Genomic DNA, 17168 nt, shown 5'->3' with positions numbered 1-17168 from the left:
CCAGATGGGGGGGGGGGGGGGTCCTCGGCCAAATACATATCAAGTTGTGGGGTCCATGGCAAGAAAAGGTTTGAGCGAAGCACTGATGTAGAGGACGTGCGGTGCGTGCGGTGTGTCCACGGCTGACAGCGCTCCGAGACGCCAGCCAGTCACAAAGGAGGCTCTGCTCATTAGACAGCCAAGACTGAGGCTAATCTGATTAGCAGCTGTCACACCGTCTTCCTGGCTCCCGAGCAGCGCTCCTCCTGTTCCTCCTCTTCATCGCTCTGGTGCGTCCTTCTCTGTCGAACTACCCTGTTCTCTTTCTTCGTTTATTTATTTCGCTCTTCGCGGGACCTCCTCCAAACCCTCGCAGCGCCTCGTACGCTCTCACCCGTTCGCCATCACGCGACGGCGGGTCAATCCGGATCGGAACCATCCACCAAGACGGGTGCTCAAGCATTTTTGAGCTGTGGCATTGCATCGGTTTTAGCATAAAATAAGCAAACCGATGCATACACTGTAAAATACTGGCTGATAATTGAACTCTGAGAGTGTATCAATGGAACCAAATGGACCTGTTTTGTCCACCCTTTTTACTGTGTTGATCGCAGTGACAAAAAGACAAGGCAACATGAGTGCTATCTACTGTAGTAGTACTCACCATCAAACCAACATGACCGGTCTCGCCCTTCTCGCCTGGTGTGCCTGGCATGCCCTGCAGAAGTAGATATGGCGAGGTTAGGAGACACATATTACAATCATGTACAGCAGTGCTTGAAGTGGAGAAATAAATAGACATCCTGGCATTTTGGTCCATCGCGTTTCAAATTTCTTTCTCCCTTTGATTTACAAATGGATAAGGAACATACAGAAACTCATGCTGGCCATGTGAAAAGAAGAAGAAGAAAAATACTATAAGTAAATTAGGAGTAGACTATATAAAAAATGTATAAAAATATACGGTAAGCATATATACAGCAACATTCGTCCACGTAGGCGTGTCCAAAATATTTTTCATTTGAATTATTTGAAATATATTGTTTAATCCCATGTGGAGCAAAAGGAACATCTTGTAGTACAGTGGTGGAAAAAGTACTCAAATTCTTTACTTAAGTAAAAGTATCAATATTGCAATATAGAAATACTCTGTTACAAGTAAAAGTCCAGAATTCAAAATTTACTTGAATAAAAGGACACAAGTATTGGCATTAAAATGTACTTAAAGTACCAAAAGTTAAAGTACTAAAAAGTTTGAAAATAGCAGATCTACAAGCTCACAACGCGTCGCATAGCGACGCGTTGTGAGCTTGTAGATCGGCTATTTTCAAATAGCCTATGTATAAAATACGTCTAAAGTGGTTAATATATGTTTCATAATATCATAATGTATATCTGCAAAGTAACTAGTAACTAAAGTTTTCAAATAATTGTAGTGGAGTAAAAGTACAATATTTGCCTCTGAGATGTAGTGGAGTAGAAGTAAAAGTATTGGAAATTGGAAATACTCAAGTAAAGTACAAATACCTCAAAATTACTTAAGTAAATGTACTTAATTACTTTCCACCACTGCTGTAGTAGGTAGAAAGACTGGTGTGTGAGATACCGTAAGACTCCCAGATGAAGGGAGAAGGCCTAGAGAACGTTTGGAGGATACAGTAGCTGTGTGCAGGTGCACTCGTGCATGTCACTTCATACTTAGATGTGAAATAAATTGAATTCGACTCAACCTCTGCACCAAATGATTTGAGTGGCTTAAGCCATTAAGACCGGGAAACGCATCTGTGTCATTTTAAGATTTCTTTGGGCTATTCAAAAATAGCAGATATACATACTGTATCAGCAGGGGTCAGTGGCCAAATACATATCATTTAAGGGTGGGCCTTTGAGCACCACTGATATAGCAACATACGTTTTTCAGAAAACTCTTAAGATTTAGAAGACATTTGTAGACGCGTTCCCGGATTGAATGGGTTAATGCTCAACACTGTCCTCGGTGACCTCACCGCATTGATTATGTCGTCGCTGTCGGGCAGAAACCTCTCACTGTATCTCCATATTCTAACGTTTTTGTGTTTTTTTTCCCGTAAATTAATGCCCCTACTTGATCATACTACCGCGTCACACGAAAGCATCAAAAGCAGCAGATCCGCAAGCTTGTAGATCTGCTACTTTTGCTACTTTTGAATTTGAATCTTGAAAAGTAACAGTTTTGGACACAGAGATGTACAAATGACATAATTTAATTTATAATAAAAACAAGAGTACTCTCAATTTGCGAAGTGTCAACACGTGTCGTGGAAACATCATTTTGTAGGAAGTTAGGAACCTGTTACTGCGAGAGTCTACGTCAGTCTCTTATGACTGTAGGCTACATGGTGTGATAACTCACTGGAATCACTGCAGTGCAATCCTCAGTGTTAAATTAACTTTGAGAGGGTACAATACTAACCAAATGGATACATTTGTACAATCTCTGAGGAACAAAATGGATAGATTTACGCTTTTTTTGATAACTGATTTGACTGTATATGGACTATAAAACAATCATCTATAATGACAGAGTCAAACACGATGTGTGCCTGCACAGTAAAATCCTTGGCGTAACTTTAACTTTATGAGTGTAAAATGAACCCAAATACACCCGTGGAGCTAGTTAATTAGCAGAACGCAAGAAAAAGAGCAGGTGCTGCATTGGTGCTACCGGCCAACCGTTCCGGGCCCACTTCAAGCACTGATGTATAAAGTACGTCCAATTATACCAGAGTTGTGATGATGCGACATTTTAGAAATTCCTACCTGTAGTCCGACAGGCCCGTTGGCCCCCTTGTGGCCACGGGCTCCTTCATCTCCTTTGGGCCCGTACATGCCCTGCTGCCCGCGGGGTCCCGACTCCCCGTCCACACCCTGAAACGTAGCGCGCACACACGTCAACACTGTGCACACAGCAAAACCAAACAGCAAACCCAATCGACTTCCTCTCCTTTTGAGCCACTTAAACCCCTCTAGTCCAGACTTAGTAAACTGGACCTGAGTTTGGCTCTGTACTTGGACCACTTTTTCCCCCCGTCTACACCAAATCCCCACGCCAAAAATACCCACTCTACAAGCTCTCTCACACTCCAAGTGGTTAACTTGAGCGTGCATTCCCTGTTTGCACCCTGTATAATCATGTCAACTATGTTGGCTAATTATTATTATCAGTAATCATGTAATTGGTAATCAGGTATAATCATGTATTTCAACTATGTTGCTGATTTTTGTAATTTTATATAATCATGCGTGCCAACTTAGTTGGCTAATTGTTGTTTGCAAATCATGTTCTGCTAATGTTTATTATTGAGTTATACACAGGTAGTTGAGTTATACACACTGGCATTTTCCCTCTATATTTTGTGCACTGTTTTTGTATTGTTTTTTTTTTAAAGCGAAATAAATAAAACCCGTGATGCATCGAGATTGTTCACCTACCGAAGGTCCTAGCTGGCCGACCGGTCCTTGAATTCCAACGGGTCCCGGGGGGCCCTGGACGAGACGAGACGAGGAACAGCTCAATGAACATTAAATCATTTCGGCAGAAGAAAGCCTCAAACAGCTCAATATTCCCAGCTGCACGACGGAGCAGGCAAACAGTTATTACTCTGAATTACCCTGAACCAATTAGGAGGCAATTTGTCCTCTGCCTCCTGGTGGGGAAAAGTAATGATGTGATTTAGGATTAACGGTAATAAGTTCAAACTCACCCCTTCTCCTTTGTCTCCCTTGCCGCCCTTCTGCCCTGGTCCTCCTGTCTCCCCCTGTGGAGCGCACGCACGCACGGACACACACACACACACACACACACACACACACACACACACAGACACACACACACACACACACACACACACACACACACACACACACACACACACACACACACACACACACACACACACACACACACACACACACACACACACACAGGTATAATTAAGGGCTTAATCGGCACATAATGTAGCTACACATACACTTTTAGAGCATTGGGGGTCCTTGGGGGGGGTTCCATGGGTTCCCCAGCTAAAGTAGTAGTAAACTTTTGTCACAATGTCTTTTTTTAATCACAATAATTGTAACCACTTTATCCATTTAAATGTTGGCTATTCAAAAATAGCAGATCTACACGCTCACAGCGCGCTGCGAGCTTGTACATCTGCTATTTTTGAAAATGTTAAGAGCATTTTAATAATTTTGATAACCTTTTAACATAAATCCCCCCAAATACATATCAATTTGGGGGTCCTTGACATGAAAAAGTTTGAGAACCATTGCTTTTAGAGCAATTGTATACAGTCTATGCCTAGCTGTCTCCTGCAAATACCTTGTCTCCATCCTCTCCTGGAGGCCCAGAAGGCCCAGCAGCTCCTGGAAGCCCCGAGGGGCCCAGTTCCCCATCATGACCAGCAGGCCCTATGGGGCCCTTCTCTCCCTAAGGAACACATGGGAAAGAACAGTATGCATCTAACACCTGCCATAGTACTTATTATTCCTGTGGAACCAACACATGACACATTGATTATGTCATCGCTGTCGGGCAGAAATCTCCATATTCTAACCTTTTTGTGTGTTTTTTTGCAAATGAATGCCCTACCTGATCATACAAAAGCATCAAAAGTAGCAGATCTGCAAGCTCGAAACGCGAAGCGCCACGTTTTGAGCTTGTAGACCTGCTACTTTTGCTATTTTTGACAGTTTTGGACATATGAGGTTTCCACGCAACAGAGACGAAGTCTATAATTCTAGGAAGAAGAACAAACACACACACACACACGCACGCACACGCACAGGCAGAGGCAAACGCACATGCACACGCACGCACGCACACATACACACACACAACTCCTCTCCCTCTAATAATGATGCACAGAGAAGCGAGAGCACGTTGACGTTGTTTTTTCGGCCAGTGATGTTCAGTGATTGTAATCGAGGACAAAAAAATGATTTAATGATGTTCTAAATCTTACTGGCTCGCCTTTCTCTCCCATCGGCCCTGCAGGGCCCACGCCACCTTGCCGCCCAGGTTGACCGATACCGCCGGCTGATCCGCTCGGCCCCCTCTCGCCACCGGCACCCTGGAAACAGGAGAGGGAGAGAGAGAGAGAGAGAGAGAGAGAGGGAAAAGTGAAGGTTGTCACATGATTTTTTCATGATTACTGATCTCCATGGAAACAGTCCTCATATCCTATATGACTTTATAGTGGAATGGGAGGGTGGGAGGAGGGGACTGAGGGATGAGGGCTGAGGGGAAAAAAGGTAATAACAAATCTTACGATTGCTCCTGCAGCGCCAGGTGGGCCCTCTCCACCCTTTAGACCTGCTGGACCCTGAAGAGAGACACAAACAAAAAATGTATTTTTTTGGGGGAAAATAGCTGATCTGCAAGCTATAGTAGATCGCGACACGATCGGCTGTTTTCGCCACGCAACACCATGGTACAACGAAGGGTAAATCAGGCTTAAGTGGTTAATTGTCCCTGGAAATTGTGCAAGGCTAAACGTTTCCAGGAGGATGCAATCTGGACGGAGTGGGCGGAGGTTGAAGGGATGAGTTTACCGTGGCACCCGGGCTGCCTCTGCTACCTCTGAAGCCACGGAGACCTGCGGGGCCGCTCTTCCCAGGAAGTCCTACAGGTCCTGGGTCTCCCTGGAAACCACACACACGAGAACGCACACACACGCACGCACACACACACACACACACACACACACACACACGCACACACACACACACACACACACACACACACACGCACACACGCACACACACACACACACACACACAGGATTAGATCTAAGAGCGGTCGCTGGCAGACGGCAGACCCTTATGCGGTCATTAATCACACCGACCGGCAGTCACACCGAGAAGGAACATTCATCTTTTATGAGGCATAATACACTCTGCACAGCGAGGTTTCCTCTGTTATTTATTAGCAAATTAGCGGCAAAGATGAGAGTTAAGCTGAGATATTCCAGCGATGTTGAGAAGAGTCCTTGGGCCTTATTTAATGAAACGATAATAACAACGCCCTAGTGGTGATTAGGATTCTGACGTTCAGGTGAACGCAGCTCACCTTGACTCCCTCCTTTCCTGCAGATCCAGGTAAGCCGTGCTCGCCAGGAGGTCCTGGTGACCCGGGGTGTCCTCTGTCTCCTGTTGGGCCCGTCTCACCAGAATTACCCTGAAAGCCACCGCAAGAAAGGCCTGATCAGAACATCGTGTGAATGGTATATTTGAGATACATCATGTGTAAAACAGTGTTTCCCAAACAATGAGTCGGAAAAATGTATTTTACTCATTATTATTATTATTTTACTTTTTTTTAAATATCATTTGAAAATAAATTCTAACATTTTTAAAAGGAATTTAATACATCTCATGTGAAAAATCCATAAATAAATAAAAACTTTGAAATTATTATGTACTTTTGTACGTTTTGTCCCCAGGGAGACACCAAATGTGTCTTTTGGCTCTTGAAATGGAAAAGTTTGGGTAACACTGTGTTTGAGTCACACAACTGTAAAGAACAAGAGTCAATCATCAGTGAGTTTTCGATTAGTAGTCTCACCTGTGGTCCGACAACTCCTGTGGGCCCAGGTGGTCCAGTCTTGCCTTGAAAGCCCTGAGGATATGAGACGAGACAATTTAGTCTGTGACCCACTATTAAGCGCTGAGCCAAAGCCAGCCAGACATTGAGAAGCTGTTATCTGTGGACTGCAGGCAAGGCAGAGTTTTTTTATTGAATTTACTATAGGCCTCTCAGCTTGGTGCTCTGCCTGAAACTTCAATAATTCAATACTGAAGGCACAGCTTTTGACTTGCATGCCATGACGTTATAACAGGTCATGTTGACTGTTGCCATGGTGTGAGGCAGCTTGGGGTGCTGCTTTATATTCCAGTGATGGACAGACAGAACAACTGTGTACAGTAATAGTTTGATTTGGTTCAAATGTGACTCACTGGTTCCCCTCGCTGGCCTGGATGACCTGGTAATCCGTCTTTCCCTGCGGGTCCCTGAAAAAAAAGATATGTAATATATTTAATGAACAACGGCAGAAGATGGGTTTAAAATGTGGTTTGAGTATCCTTGAATTGCCAGTACATTTTATTTGTATTGCACATTTCATGCAAGTGCAAACTCAACACGCTTCACATTAACCACTGGTACAGTGTAAGTGTACATTTATTTTGTTCTGGTTTCCTCAGATACTGTGGCAGGCAGCAGTGATAGTAATAATAAACATCTACAACAGGGAAATAATGAGAAAAAAAGTAATAATCCGAGAATCAAAGAATAGCACCAGCACTAAAACCCTTTATACTTTGTTTGTCTCCTAGCAATTTATCCGTGGTCCCCTCCTTTTCGCAACGCGGCGTGATCAATTTTCACCAAATGCCCCCAAAATAGTTCATGTGGTTAAAATACAATAGTAATGAACTACACCAAAGTATCAAAGATATACAGTGACCACCGTAACCTTAGATTATATATATTAACATATATTTCTCACACTTACATTTGGCCCTTTAACTCCTGCATCACCGTTCCTGCCCTGTGGCCCGTGCACCCCCTGGAAATAACAACACAGATAATCAGAGCCATGTATCCATCCATGCTTTTTCTCTACTATGCTATGAGATCGTGTCTAACATTTTAAATGAGCTTTTGCCAAAGCGTCAAGACATCAGAGCTCTGCTCCTGTCGTTACGTTATGCAGAATTTTTACCTGATCTCCGGGGGTCCCTGGAGGGCCATCATGCCCAGAAGTGCCCTGACAGGCGGACCAGGCAGCAGAGGAGGAATTGAGAAAAATAAAAAACAAGAGTTATTGCATAAGACTGGGGCAACCCATCCATATTTTAGGATTTTCTGCACTCTGACAAATCTTTATCCTTCCCAGGATGCTGCTTTGAAGTGGAGAGTGTAAACTGTACCATTCCCTGGCAGACAGTAGCTGCTCACTGCAGCAGATGGCCTGTCATCTAGAAGTGAACGGTAACCAGTTGCAATCCGGCCTGTACACTCATCCATACTTTATGAGACAGCCAGGTGTGTGTGTACCGTAGGTGTGGGTTTGAGTGCTTGTGTGTGCGTCTGACTGTGTTTTTGTATGCCAGTGTGTGAATGTGTGTGCATGTGCACGTGTGTGTGTGTGCATGTGTGTGTGTCTACGGGGCCTCATCTCACCTTGTCTCCAGGTTTTCCGGTGGGTCCCCTCGCTCCTCTCCCCCCTCGAGCCCCCTGTTGAAAAGAAGAACACAACAGTCTGGTTGGCAGGCAGTGGCACATGCTGCACAAAGATGGAGATGTGGGGCATGTCAGATGATGACAGAACACTCTCAGTGGTGGAAAGTAACTTTTGTACATTTTACTCAAGGTTGAGGTTTGAGGTACTTTTACTTTACTTGAGCATTTCCATTTTTGGATACTTACTTTACTTTTTGCTTTTTACTCCACTACAGTTATTTGACAACTTTAGTTAAAAGTTATTTGTAGATATGGATAATTCCTTTTAACAGGACGTTCATGAAAGTCCTTGCGGGCTTGTTTCCAATGAGGGCCTGTGAGCAATTAGGGGTTAAGAGTCTTGCTCAGGGACAAATTTCATTTCATCGACACATATGCTGGCGTGGCCTGGAATCGTACCTGGGGCAACCAGGGCCTCTGGCTCCCTAGGCGGGCTCACTAACCACTCAGCTATGGCCGCCCCTTATTATAAAACATACATTAACAAATTAAGCCCTATTTTATACTTCAGTTATTTGAAAATATCCAATCTACAAGCTCACAAACACGTGCGTGTAGATTGGCTATTTAAAAAAATGTTATCTGTGGAACCGAGTCAAACTAAATGTAATGCCTCAACTCCTACAATTCCAAGTGCTTGTCAGGGTGGGGGTTCACATATGATTCTTTCGGGGGGTCTCGGCCTGAAAAGGTTGAGAACCAATGATCTATAACTATACTCACATTTGGCCCTCTCTGGCCCCCAGATCCTTGCTGGCCAGCTGGACCCTGCAACGTGAAAAGAGTAAGAGAGTCATTTATCATTCTCTTGCTGTACAACACACAGTGCAACTGCCGCTCTGCTCTGCAGTGCGTTTTGAACAATCTACGGTAGTCCCCAGTATTGTGCATGTGGATGAAAAATGTTGGTGCGGTACTCACCCTTCGTCCTTTATCGCCCAAAACTCCGGCTGAGCCGGGGAACCCACCTGCTCCCTTGAGACACAACACACAGAGGTTAATTAGCGACTGCCTGTCCATTCATCACACATCAGCCCCAATGTCTCTTAGCGTATAATTAGCCACTGTATCGAATTAAAGTGAATCTAATCTGTGAGTCCGATACAGCCTTAAATACACCATTCATCAACACCTAATGAATTGATGTCGCTAATGAACTATTAATAAAATACCCCGTTTTTTTTATCAGCCATTTATCATCCTTTATATTTAATCAGACAGGAAGCAGCACTGCCAAAGACACACATCCTTCCGTTTAAAACGCGGATAAAGGAAGCGGGGGACACATTAACACATCATAATAGCTTATCAGTGTAAATCACCTTGGGCCCTAGTCTTCCTGGGTATCCTGGCAACCCTGGCACGCCAAGTTTACCCTACAGAGAATTAAAGGAAGAAAGAAGAACAGTTCATTATGTTTTCAATCAGTGGAATGGGAACCCCCCCCCCATTGTCTTATCTGTTAACTCTTTCACTGCCAAGAGTATTTTCATAAAGTACTCCCCCAGTGCCAGCGATTTGCGTGTTTTTTTATTTTTTAATTTTGTAATTTTTCATTCAAATAAATTCTCTGATTGCGGTTTTAAACACATACGACAGTTGTACCAGCAGAGAGCAGCAAATCGACACATTGAGCACCTCGCTGACTCGCTCGCCCCCTCCCAAACAGGCTCACGTCACATCCGGTCATTAACCGGATGTGACATTTTCGACAATCCCTGATCGGCCTTAAAACGATGTGATACACGACTACGATGACTGTTCGTCACCCAGACTATAGAAAATAGAAGTGGAGCTCTGCGTTCGTTTTTTATACCGTGTGAAAAACCGTGACTTTCCCTATTCTGGCCGAAAATGACCGTGGGAAAAAAATGAGAACCGGAAACGGAATCTGCGTCATGAAACCGGAACCCAATGAGTCTGAAGGAATCAGAAAGTGAAAATGATCATGAAAAATAAACAGAATAGCGCGACCACAGTAAAAAGTTAAAACTCAGGATTTCTCGTTCTGGCAGGGAGGGTATTCAGAGAAAACTCGGGATAACTCTGGGCTTGGCACTGAGAGAGTTAATATGTGGTGGTTTCACTGTTGGGGATTAATAAAACTGTCAATGAATCAGTCAACATGAAAGACCATGAAGTGTAAGTCGATTTTCATCATGAAATACTGTACTGTATTGTCTCTATCGACACAGCAGGAACTTCGTAAAACTAATACAACCCATTATTAAATGCATGAATAGGAACGTGGGCATAGAAATATTGTTTGAAAAAAGAAAGAAAAGAAACTAATTATAACGTTGTTAAAACAGTAGTTTTCAGATTTTCATCAAAGGTAGTGTGTCTAAAGTAGTGAAATTCACCTGATTTTAGTCAGTTTTATGTTGTAAAGACTTAAGAGGGCTTTAGTGACATGATATTGCTTTACATACTGTACCAATTTTCTCTCAATAACCTGAGGAACCAAGTTTCCTGACCCAGTACTTAGATGATAGGACTTAGTTGGTCCACTCCTTTTCCCCATCTACTTCCCCACCAAATGTCTTTGCCAGAAATGGTAAATCTACAAGCTCACAACACACCGCATTGTGAAACATTGTGAGCTTGTAGATCTGCTATTTGTTCACCCCAGAATAGGGAAGCTTAGGGTTGCATGTGGGTAATGCTAATGCACTCTAGTACTTTTGTACCTTCTCTCCTGCTATCCCAGCACCACCAAACTCTCCAAGAGGTCCTGATTGTCCTTTAAATCCCTCTGGTCCGTCCTCTCCACGGTGCCCTGAACCTCCGTTGTCACCCTGAAGACAAGGGACAGAAAACAACATTAGAATATGATCCTCTGACAACAAATTAGAAGGAGGCACAATGAAATGAGTGAGCACTTACCCTGTCTCCCTTGAGACCCCCGTCACCTTTAAACCCGGGGAAGCCATCTTCACCCTGTGAAGAAGGTGAAGGTGGAGTGAGCAGTGTGTGTAATGACGGTAATTAATGAATGGCTCTTGCTGCAGTCTGCAGCAAGTGTCCCGACTCTAGAGTTGTTTACTGTGTCACAATTACACCAAGGAAGAAAGAGTCACAACATACTGCCTGCAACGACAGAATGAATCAATATTCTTCTTCTAGCCTAACTCGAAAATCCATTTGTCTAACCTTCTCTCCTTTGCCCCCCTTCAGACCCCTCACTCCTTCGCCTCCCTGTGAAAAGGAGAAAAGCAGATACATTTAGTTAAGATAATAAAACAAATAAAGCAAATTAAGCAAAACCACTGGCTCTATACAGTAGCTGGGTGTCACATAAACATGTTAAAATACTGGGAATTATTTTTTAAATTGAAAGTGCAAGAAGTCCACCCTGGTAAACTCACCCAAGTTCTGTATAAACAAGGATACTTAAATACTTAAAAAATGTATATGCATAATTAATTCCACAGTAATCAGTAGAGAGGCATCCAGGGCATTGCAAATATAGCTGGTTTTGAATGTGAAACATTTACATTGTGCATTTATAGGCCACAGACCGTCATGTACAACTAGCGACGTCCTCTACACATGTCATGATTCTTCATACCTGCTGCTTTTTCAGCAGTTATAGAGAACCTTTCTTATTTTAAGCCATTTCCATACAATTCTTTTGAAAATGCAATTATATTATATGTACTAGTATGTAAATATCTGAAGTTGTCCCTTATCTATAGACCTTTAACATTAATTGTGACACGTTATGAGCTTGTAGATCACTATTTTCACATGACACCGTCGTACGATATAGTATAACATAGGACTTAAGCGGTTAAATGTCTATTGATTTACTCTTGACCTGACATTGCATGGCCATCGATCAGTTATTGACCATACATTCATTTCACACTAATGATCGCCATCAAGGTCAGGCGTCCTCTCTGGGAGGAGAGGAGACATGCCAGTTGTGTTGACAATCACAGCACAGTGAGTGCCACGGTGCCGCTCACAAACTATTACACACTGACAAAACTGGGGTTCACACGTACAGTACACGCACACCTCCTCCTCTCTCGTTTGATACTGATATATCCCCCCCCGTCCATCAAATGTTCCCCCACTCTGTTATCAGAAGTCCCCTGGAGAGCCAATGTTCTCTGCTTCCACCTGTCAGCTGTCAGTCAAAGACCCAAGACGGAAGCTTGTCCATCACAGAGATACAGACGGACACAGAGGCTGAAGCGTCTGAGGAACCAGGGAACTGAGTGGACACCCTGGACCAATCGTAACGCTTTTTATGACTCACCTTGACGCCACGGGTCCCCGGATAGCCAATGGGTCCCTGGGCCCCTAGTGTACCCTGCATGTGAAAAACAGAACAATAGGAAAGTATCTCTTAAGTATCGAGGGAGAGTACAAAATGTTCCTATAGCAGATGTGAGTGAACGCAGTGCTTTGATATTGTGTGTCCCATCCCTTCTCATGAGGATTCTGGAACATACGAAGCATGTGTGTGCGGTTGACTCTAATGGGCTGACACTCTGGTGTAACGACCGCAGTGACGTAGTGGCAGCACTGCGAGGAAGATAATGATGGGGAGTGAGCATGATTGTAGCTTAATGTGAGTGAATGAACGCCCCCACAATGGTCTCTAGCCAAATGGGGATCTCAGAACAGTGACGGCTAAACATGAGATGATATTACATTTTCATTTCAAGTGTGTTCGAGAACAGAGTTAGTGATAAGGCAGCTGTGTGTACAATATCGTTGCTGTTGGGTGGAAACCTTGTATGTCCAAAACCGTTACTTTTCAGGGAATGGAAGAAAAATGACCTATGTTCCAATGGATCCAATTTAGTCACAAGCTCTTGTTAGTGCTTTTTATTGGTTAAATATTTATAAAACCCATAGACAGACTTAACCACGTTTAACCTGGCATTATAGACAAAATCTGTAGATATTTTTGCACAACACTGTGAAATGATCAAAGGTCCTTCCTTACTCAATCATCAAGTGCTGTTAGTATCATGAGTACATACACAGAGAAGGCTAATATTTCATGGTGAAAAAGTGACGCAATACTTAGTAAGTAATATCTACTTAGTAATAGTTAGATTATTTTTTTTCCACCACAAAAAAAGCATCAACCTGTATGAATGAGGCAACACCAAATCAACATTCATTTATGCATAATATGCATTCGTTTATGGGGCAGAAAGAGAAATATGAAATATGGATATACAAGGTTTCCGCCTGACAATAGGCTATGTTACATATACTGTAGGCACACACTGGTCCAATGCAGCCGACTGTGTGTTACCCACCATGGTGCCCTTTTCTCCTGCAGGTCCCTCTCTTCCAGGGTGACCCTGGTGCAGAAACACAGAAATGCATTGTGGTAAGTCATAAAAATGACAACAAATGCCAACACAAAATTAGCAGCTCGCCAATGCACGGCCGGTGGAGGCCAAGCTTTTTTCACCAAATGCTGTTGATTGAGTCTTTGATTTGTGTGTGCGTGTGTGTGTGTGTGTGTGTGTGTGTGTGTGTGTGTGTGTGTGTGTGTGTGTGTGTGTGTGTGTGTGTGTGTGTGTGTGTGTGTGTGTGTGTGTGTGTGTGTGTGTGTGTGTGTGTGTGTGTGTGTGTGTGTGTGTACGTGCGTGCGTGCGTGCTTGCATATTTGCGTGCACGTGCGTGCGTGTGTGCCCGTGTGTGTGAGTGCAGTGTATGCATGTATACTTACATTGGGACCATCATTACCAGATAGTCCTAGCAATCCTCCTTTTCCCTGGGGACCCTGTGCACACCAGACAAAGACACTCATGAAGAGGACACCTCATCTCCTCCCTGTGAGCTACACACTGGAACATCCCCTGCTGCACCATAGGCTCACATCATCTATAAACACTGGAACATCCCCTGCTGCACCATAGGCTCACATCATCTATAAACACTGGAACATCCCCTGCTGCACCATAGGCTCACATCACTATAAACACTGGAACATCCCCTGCTGCACCATAGGCTCACATCATCTATAAACACTGGAACATCCCCTGCTGCACCATAGGCTGACATCACTATAAACACTGGAACATCCCCTGCTGCACCATAGGCTCACATCACTATAAACACTGGAACATCCCCTGCTGCACCATAGGCTCACATCACTATAAACACTGGAACATCCCCTGCTGCACCATAGGCTCACATCATCTATAAACACTGGAACATCATCTCCTTCATTGTGCCTGTGGCAAATAGCTAGCTCAGAGGTCAGCCATCTTAATATCAAAACAGCCATTTCTGGCAGTAAAAATATAATAAAATATCAAATCTGTCTAGCCGCAAAACATATTTGAGCTTCATAATGACGGCAACACAGGCTATTAAAAGCACATTAGCCTATCAACATTACTAATAAGTGTGAACGAGCATTCATTAATGTGTTTTTGTCAGAATACTCCCTGCAGCGGGATCAGCACCTTGGAGAGCACCACGGTGCACCATGTGTGTGTGTGTGTGGACTGACTGACTGAATGAATCCCTAAAGCCTGTGTGTTCTTTGGTGTATGTTTCTTAGGTTAGGTATCGATTTCCCATCTAGCCCACCCACGCCACCCCCCTGTCCTCCATTTAGTCTGTGCAGCCACACAAGCTAGATGCAGGTCACACTGCCAAACTCAGCTGGCCTCCTCTAAAGGGGGGGTCATGCACGTTGACAGGGGTGACGAGGTCGCAGCTTTAATTGAGAAATTAGAACAGAGACGTGCGGTCTTACCTTCTCTCCAGGCAGTCCGATGGGACCCTGGGGGCCAGACGAACCCTAGTGGACCAGAGAAAAGTTGTTCAAGGTTTAGCATCGAAAATCAGGAAGAAATTCTGGCGGTATGTCTGTGTACACAGTATGTACACAGTAAAATCCTCAATGTGAATTTATCCAATTTATTCATGTAACCAAATGGACGCTTACTGGTCAACATTGTGGTTACATTTGTACATTTTGCACAAATTAACACTAAGTGCTTGTGCTTCATATGTGTGGGTATGTGCATGTGTCTGTGTTAGCATGTGGTTTTATGCGTATTATGTCAAGACTAAATACAAAGGTGTGTCAGGCCACGGTGAGGTACCTGTATTCCTGGATTTCCTTGTTGACCCGCGGGGCCCATGTCTCCAGCTGTTCCCTGTGGATAGTAACAGTATGATCCTGATCATAAAGTCCTCATCCCAACCTGTTTACCATCCCAGGTAAACAGGTTCATGAAACTGCTAAAACTAAGTCACTCTGGAAAATGCTAGCCAATGCCAGGCTCGCTTTTAACTCGCATGATTTATAATTTGAAAATATATATTTTTAACTTTTCCCCCCCAAATTAAGCATTGTAAAACAGCAGATCTACAAGCTCTAAAAGCTTTTCAACGTTTCATAATGTGACACATGTGAGCGAGCTTGTAGATCGGCTATTAGTCGTTCGAAGTATATAGGGCTTAAGTGGTTAACCCTGATTAATACTTGAAAGCTGACCTACAAGCTAACTGTAGATCAGTCATATTCGTTCGACGGAGTATAAAATAAGCATTACGATACACTCTGGTTTTGCATATCAGTGTGCCCTTTGCTGTGCAGACAATTTAACCTTCAATTAAATTAAATCCAATAATTGCCTTGTAATTTTTTTCTTTACATATAACAGTTAGAAACTAGGTTTATCTAAAGATAGTTTTGGTAATGAGATAAGAACATAAAAAAGTTAATAGGACTGACCAGGTTGCCCTTTGACCCTTGGATTCCATCAACTCCAGTGATACCCTAATAAGGACACACACACACACACACACACGCACACGCACGCAAGCACACACACACACACACACGCACACGCAAGCACACACACACACACACACACACACACACACGCACACAAGCGCACACAAACGCACGCACACAAGATAGAATCAGAATTTCAACACGTCTGATGAATACATTCACAGAAGATTACAAACAAAAAGAAACTGTCTGCCAGTTTTCATTGTTGTGATGCAGATAATCCCACAGAGAACAACTGGCTGAGTTTGCCAGACTGAATCGAGGCGATTCATTAATGGGCGACGATGCCGACTTACCCGTTGGCCGGGCGGGCCGGCGGAGCCCCTTGGTCCTACAAGACCCCGAGAGCCCTAGAGACAAAACACAACAAAACCGTCAACAACAGCCCAACCTGCATGCGGGATGTGGTTGTGTGTGAGTGCAGAATACTAAAGAACAAATCAGAGCAGGAGTGCTGATGCATTGAGAGGCCGAATAAAAGAGAATGAGAGAGAGTGAGCGATAGAGAGAGAGAGAGAGAGAGAGACTATCTGTATGCATGACTAGGGAGACTGCTAGTGCTGTGTTTGTAAGAGCGTGTTAGTGCGTTCTGTTTTTGTCAGCCTCTCTCTTTGTAGGCTGGCCAAGCCACCTGTTCCGACGCCACATCTGTGATCTCCTGGGAAGTGATTGATATGGAAATATAATCATTCAGGCCAGCATTTCTGTTTTTTTTTTTACCTCTCCTCTCTGCACACTCTTATCTCATTCTATCTCCCATTCATCTTCCTCCCTCCCCGCGTCGCCTTTGCCCCCCGATCAAAACAGCTAATGCCTAATTTTGTATGATTGTGTCGTTTGCCGAAAAAATACCCGATCTGCATGCCCAGAATAGGGACAGAATAGGGTTAAAGTGGTTAACGCCTGTCCTTGCCTGTGTCTTTGCGGTTTAACACAGCCCTCCTAACATGGCTCACATAGCACTCTATTTCTCCCTGCAACGGGTGATCCATTTAGAGGGACGGACCCTCGCTGGGTCTCGTCCTCACCTGCTGGGTGAAAGAGAGAATGTGAGTCATAGCCAATCAGCCTCTGTGCACACCGGCCGACCGCAGACACGACACTGTACAAATG

At 43.9% G+C, this 17168-nt stretch overlaps 1 protein-coding gene across 3 annotated transcripts in view; it reads right to left on the bottom strand.

The window, feature by feature from the left end:
• Positions 1–17168, bottom strand: part of col5a3a (collagen, type V, alpha 3a) — a 62005-nt gene that overhangs the window by 16383 nt on the left and 28454 nt on the right. For all 3 annotated transcript variants that reach the window (XM_080447912.1, XM_080447911.1, XM_080447913.1), the window contains 27 exons: positions 16352–16405; positions 15993–16037; positions 15358–15411; positions 15006–15050; positions 13968–14021; positions 13549–13593; positions 12531–12584; positions 11417–11461; positions 11150–11203; positions 10954–11061; positions 9586–9639; positions 9185–9238; positions 8987–9031; positions 8204–8257; positions 7743–7787; positions 7533–7586; positions 6976–7029; positions 6584–6637; positions 6089–6196; positions 5572–5661; positions 5289–5342; positions 4983–5090; positions 4340–4447; positions 3723–3776; positions 3451–3504; positions 2779–2886; positions 644–697 (listed from right to left, as the gene is read on the bottom strand). In XM_080447912.1, the coding sequence (XP_080304038.1) occupies positions 644–697; positions 2779–2886; positions 3451–3504; positions 3723–3776; positions 4340–4447; positions 4983–5090; positions 5289–5342; positions 5572–5661; positions 6089–6196; positions 6584–6637; positions 6976–7029; positions 7533–7586; positions 7743–7787; positions 8204–8257; positions 8987–9031; positions 9185–9238; positions 9586–9639; positions 10954–11061; positions 11150–11203; positions 11417–11461; positions 12531–12584; positions 13549–13593; positions 13968–14021; positions 15006–15050; positions 15358–15411; positions 15993–16037; positions 16352–16405 (1710 nt within the window). The remainder of the gene's footprint in view (positions 1–643; positions 698–2778; positions 2887–3450; positions 3505–3722; positions 3777–4339; positions 4448–4982; positions 5091–5288; positions 5343–5571; positions 5662–6088; positions 6197–6583; positions 6638–6975; positions 7030–7532; positions 7587–7742; positions 7788–8203; positions 8258–8986; positions 9032–9184; positions 9239–9585; positions 9640–10953; positions 11062–11149; positions 11204–11416; positions 11462–12530; positions 12585–13548; positions 13594–13967; positions 14022–15005; positions 15051–15357; positions 15412–15992; positions 16038–16351; positions 16406–17168) is intronic.

This window comes from Gymnoscopelus braueri, assembly GCF_963280865.1.
Source record: "Gymnoscopelus braueri genome assembly, chromosome: 13".
Lineage (NCBI taxonomy): Eukaryota > Metazoa > Chordata > Actinopteri > Myctophiformes > Myctophidae > Gymnoscopelus > Gymnoscopelus braueri.
This window is presented reverse-complemented; position numbering and strand designations above follow the sequence as displayed.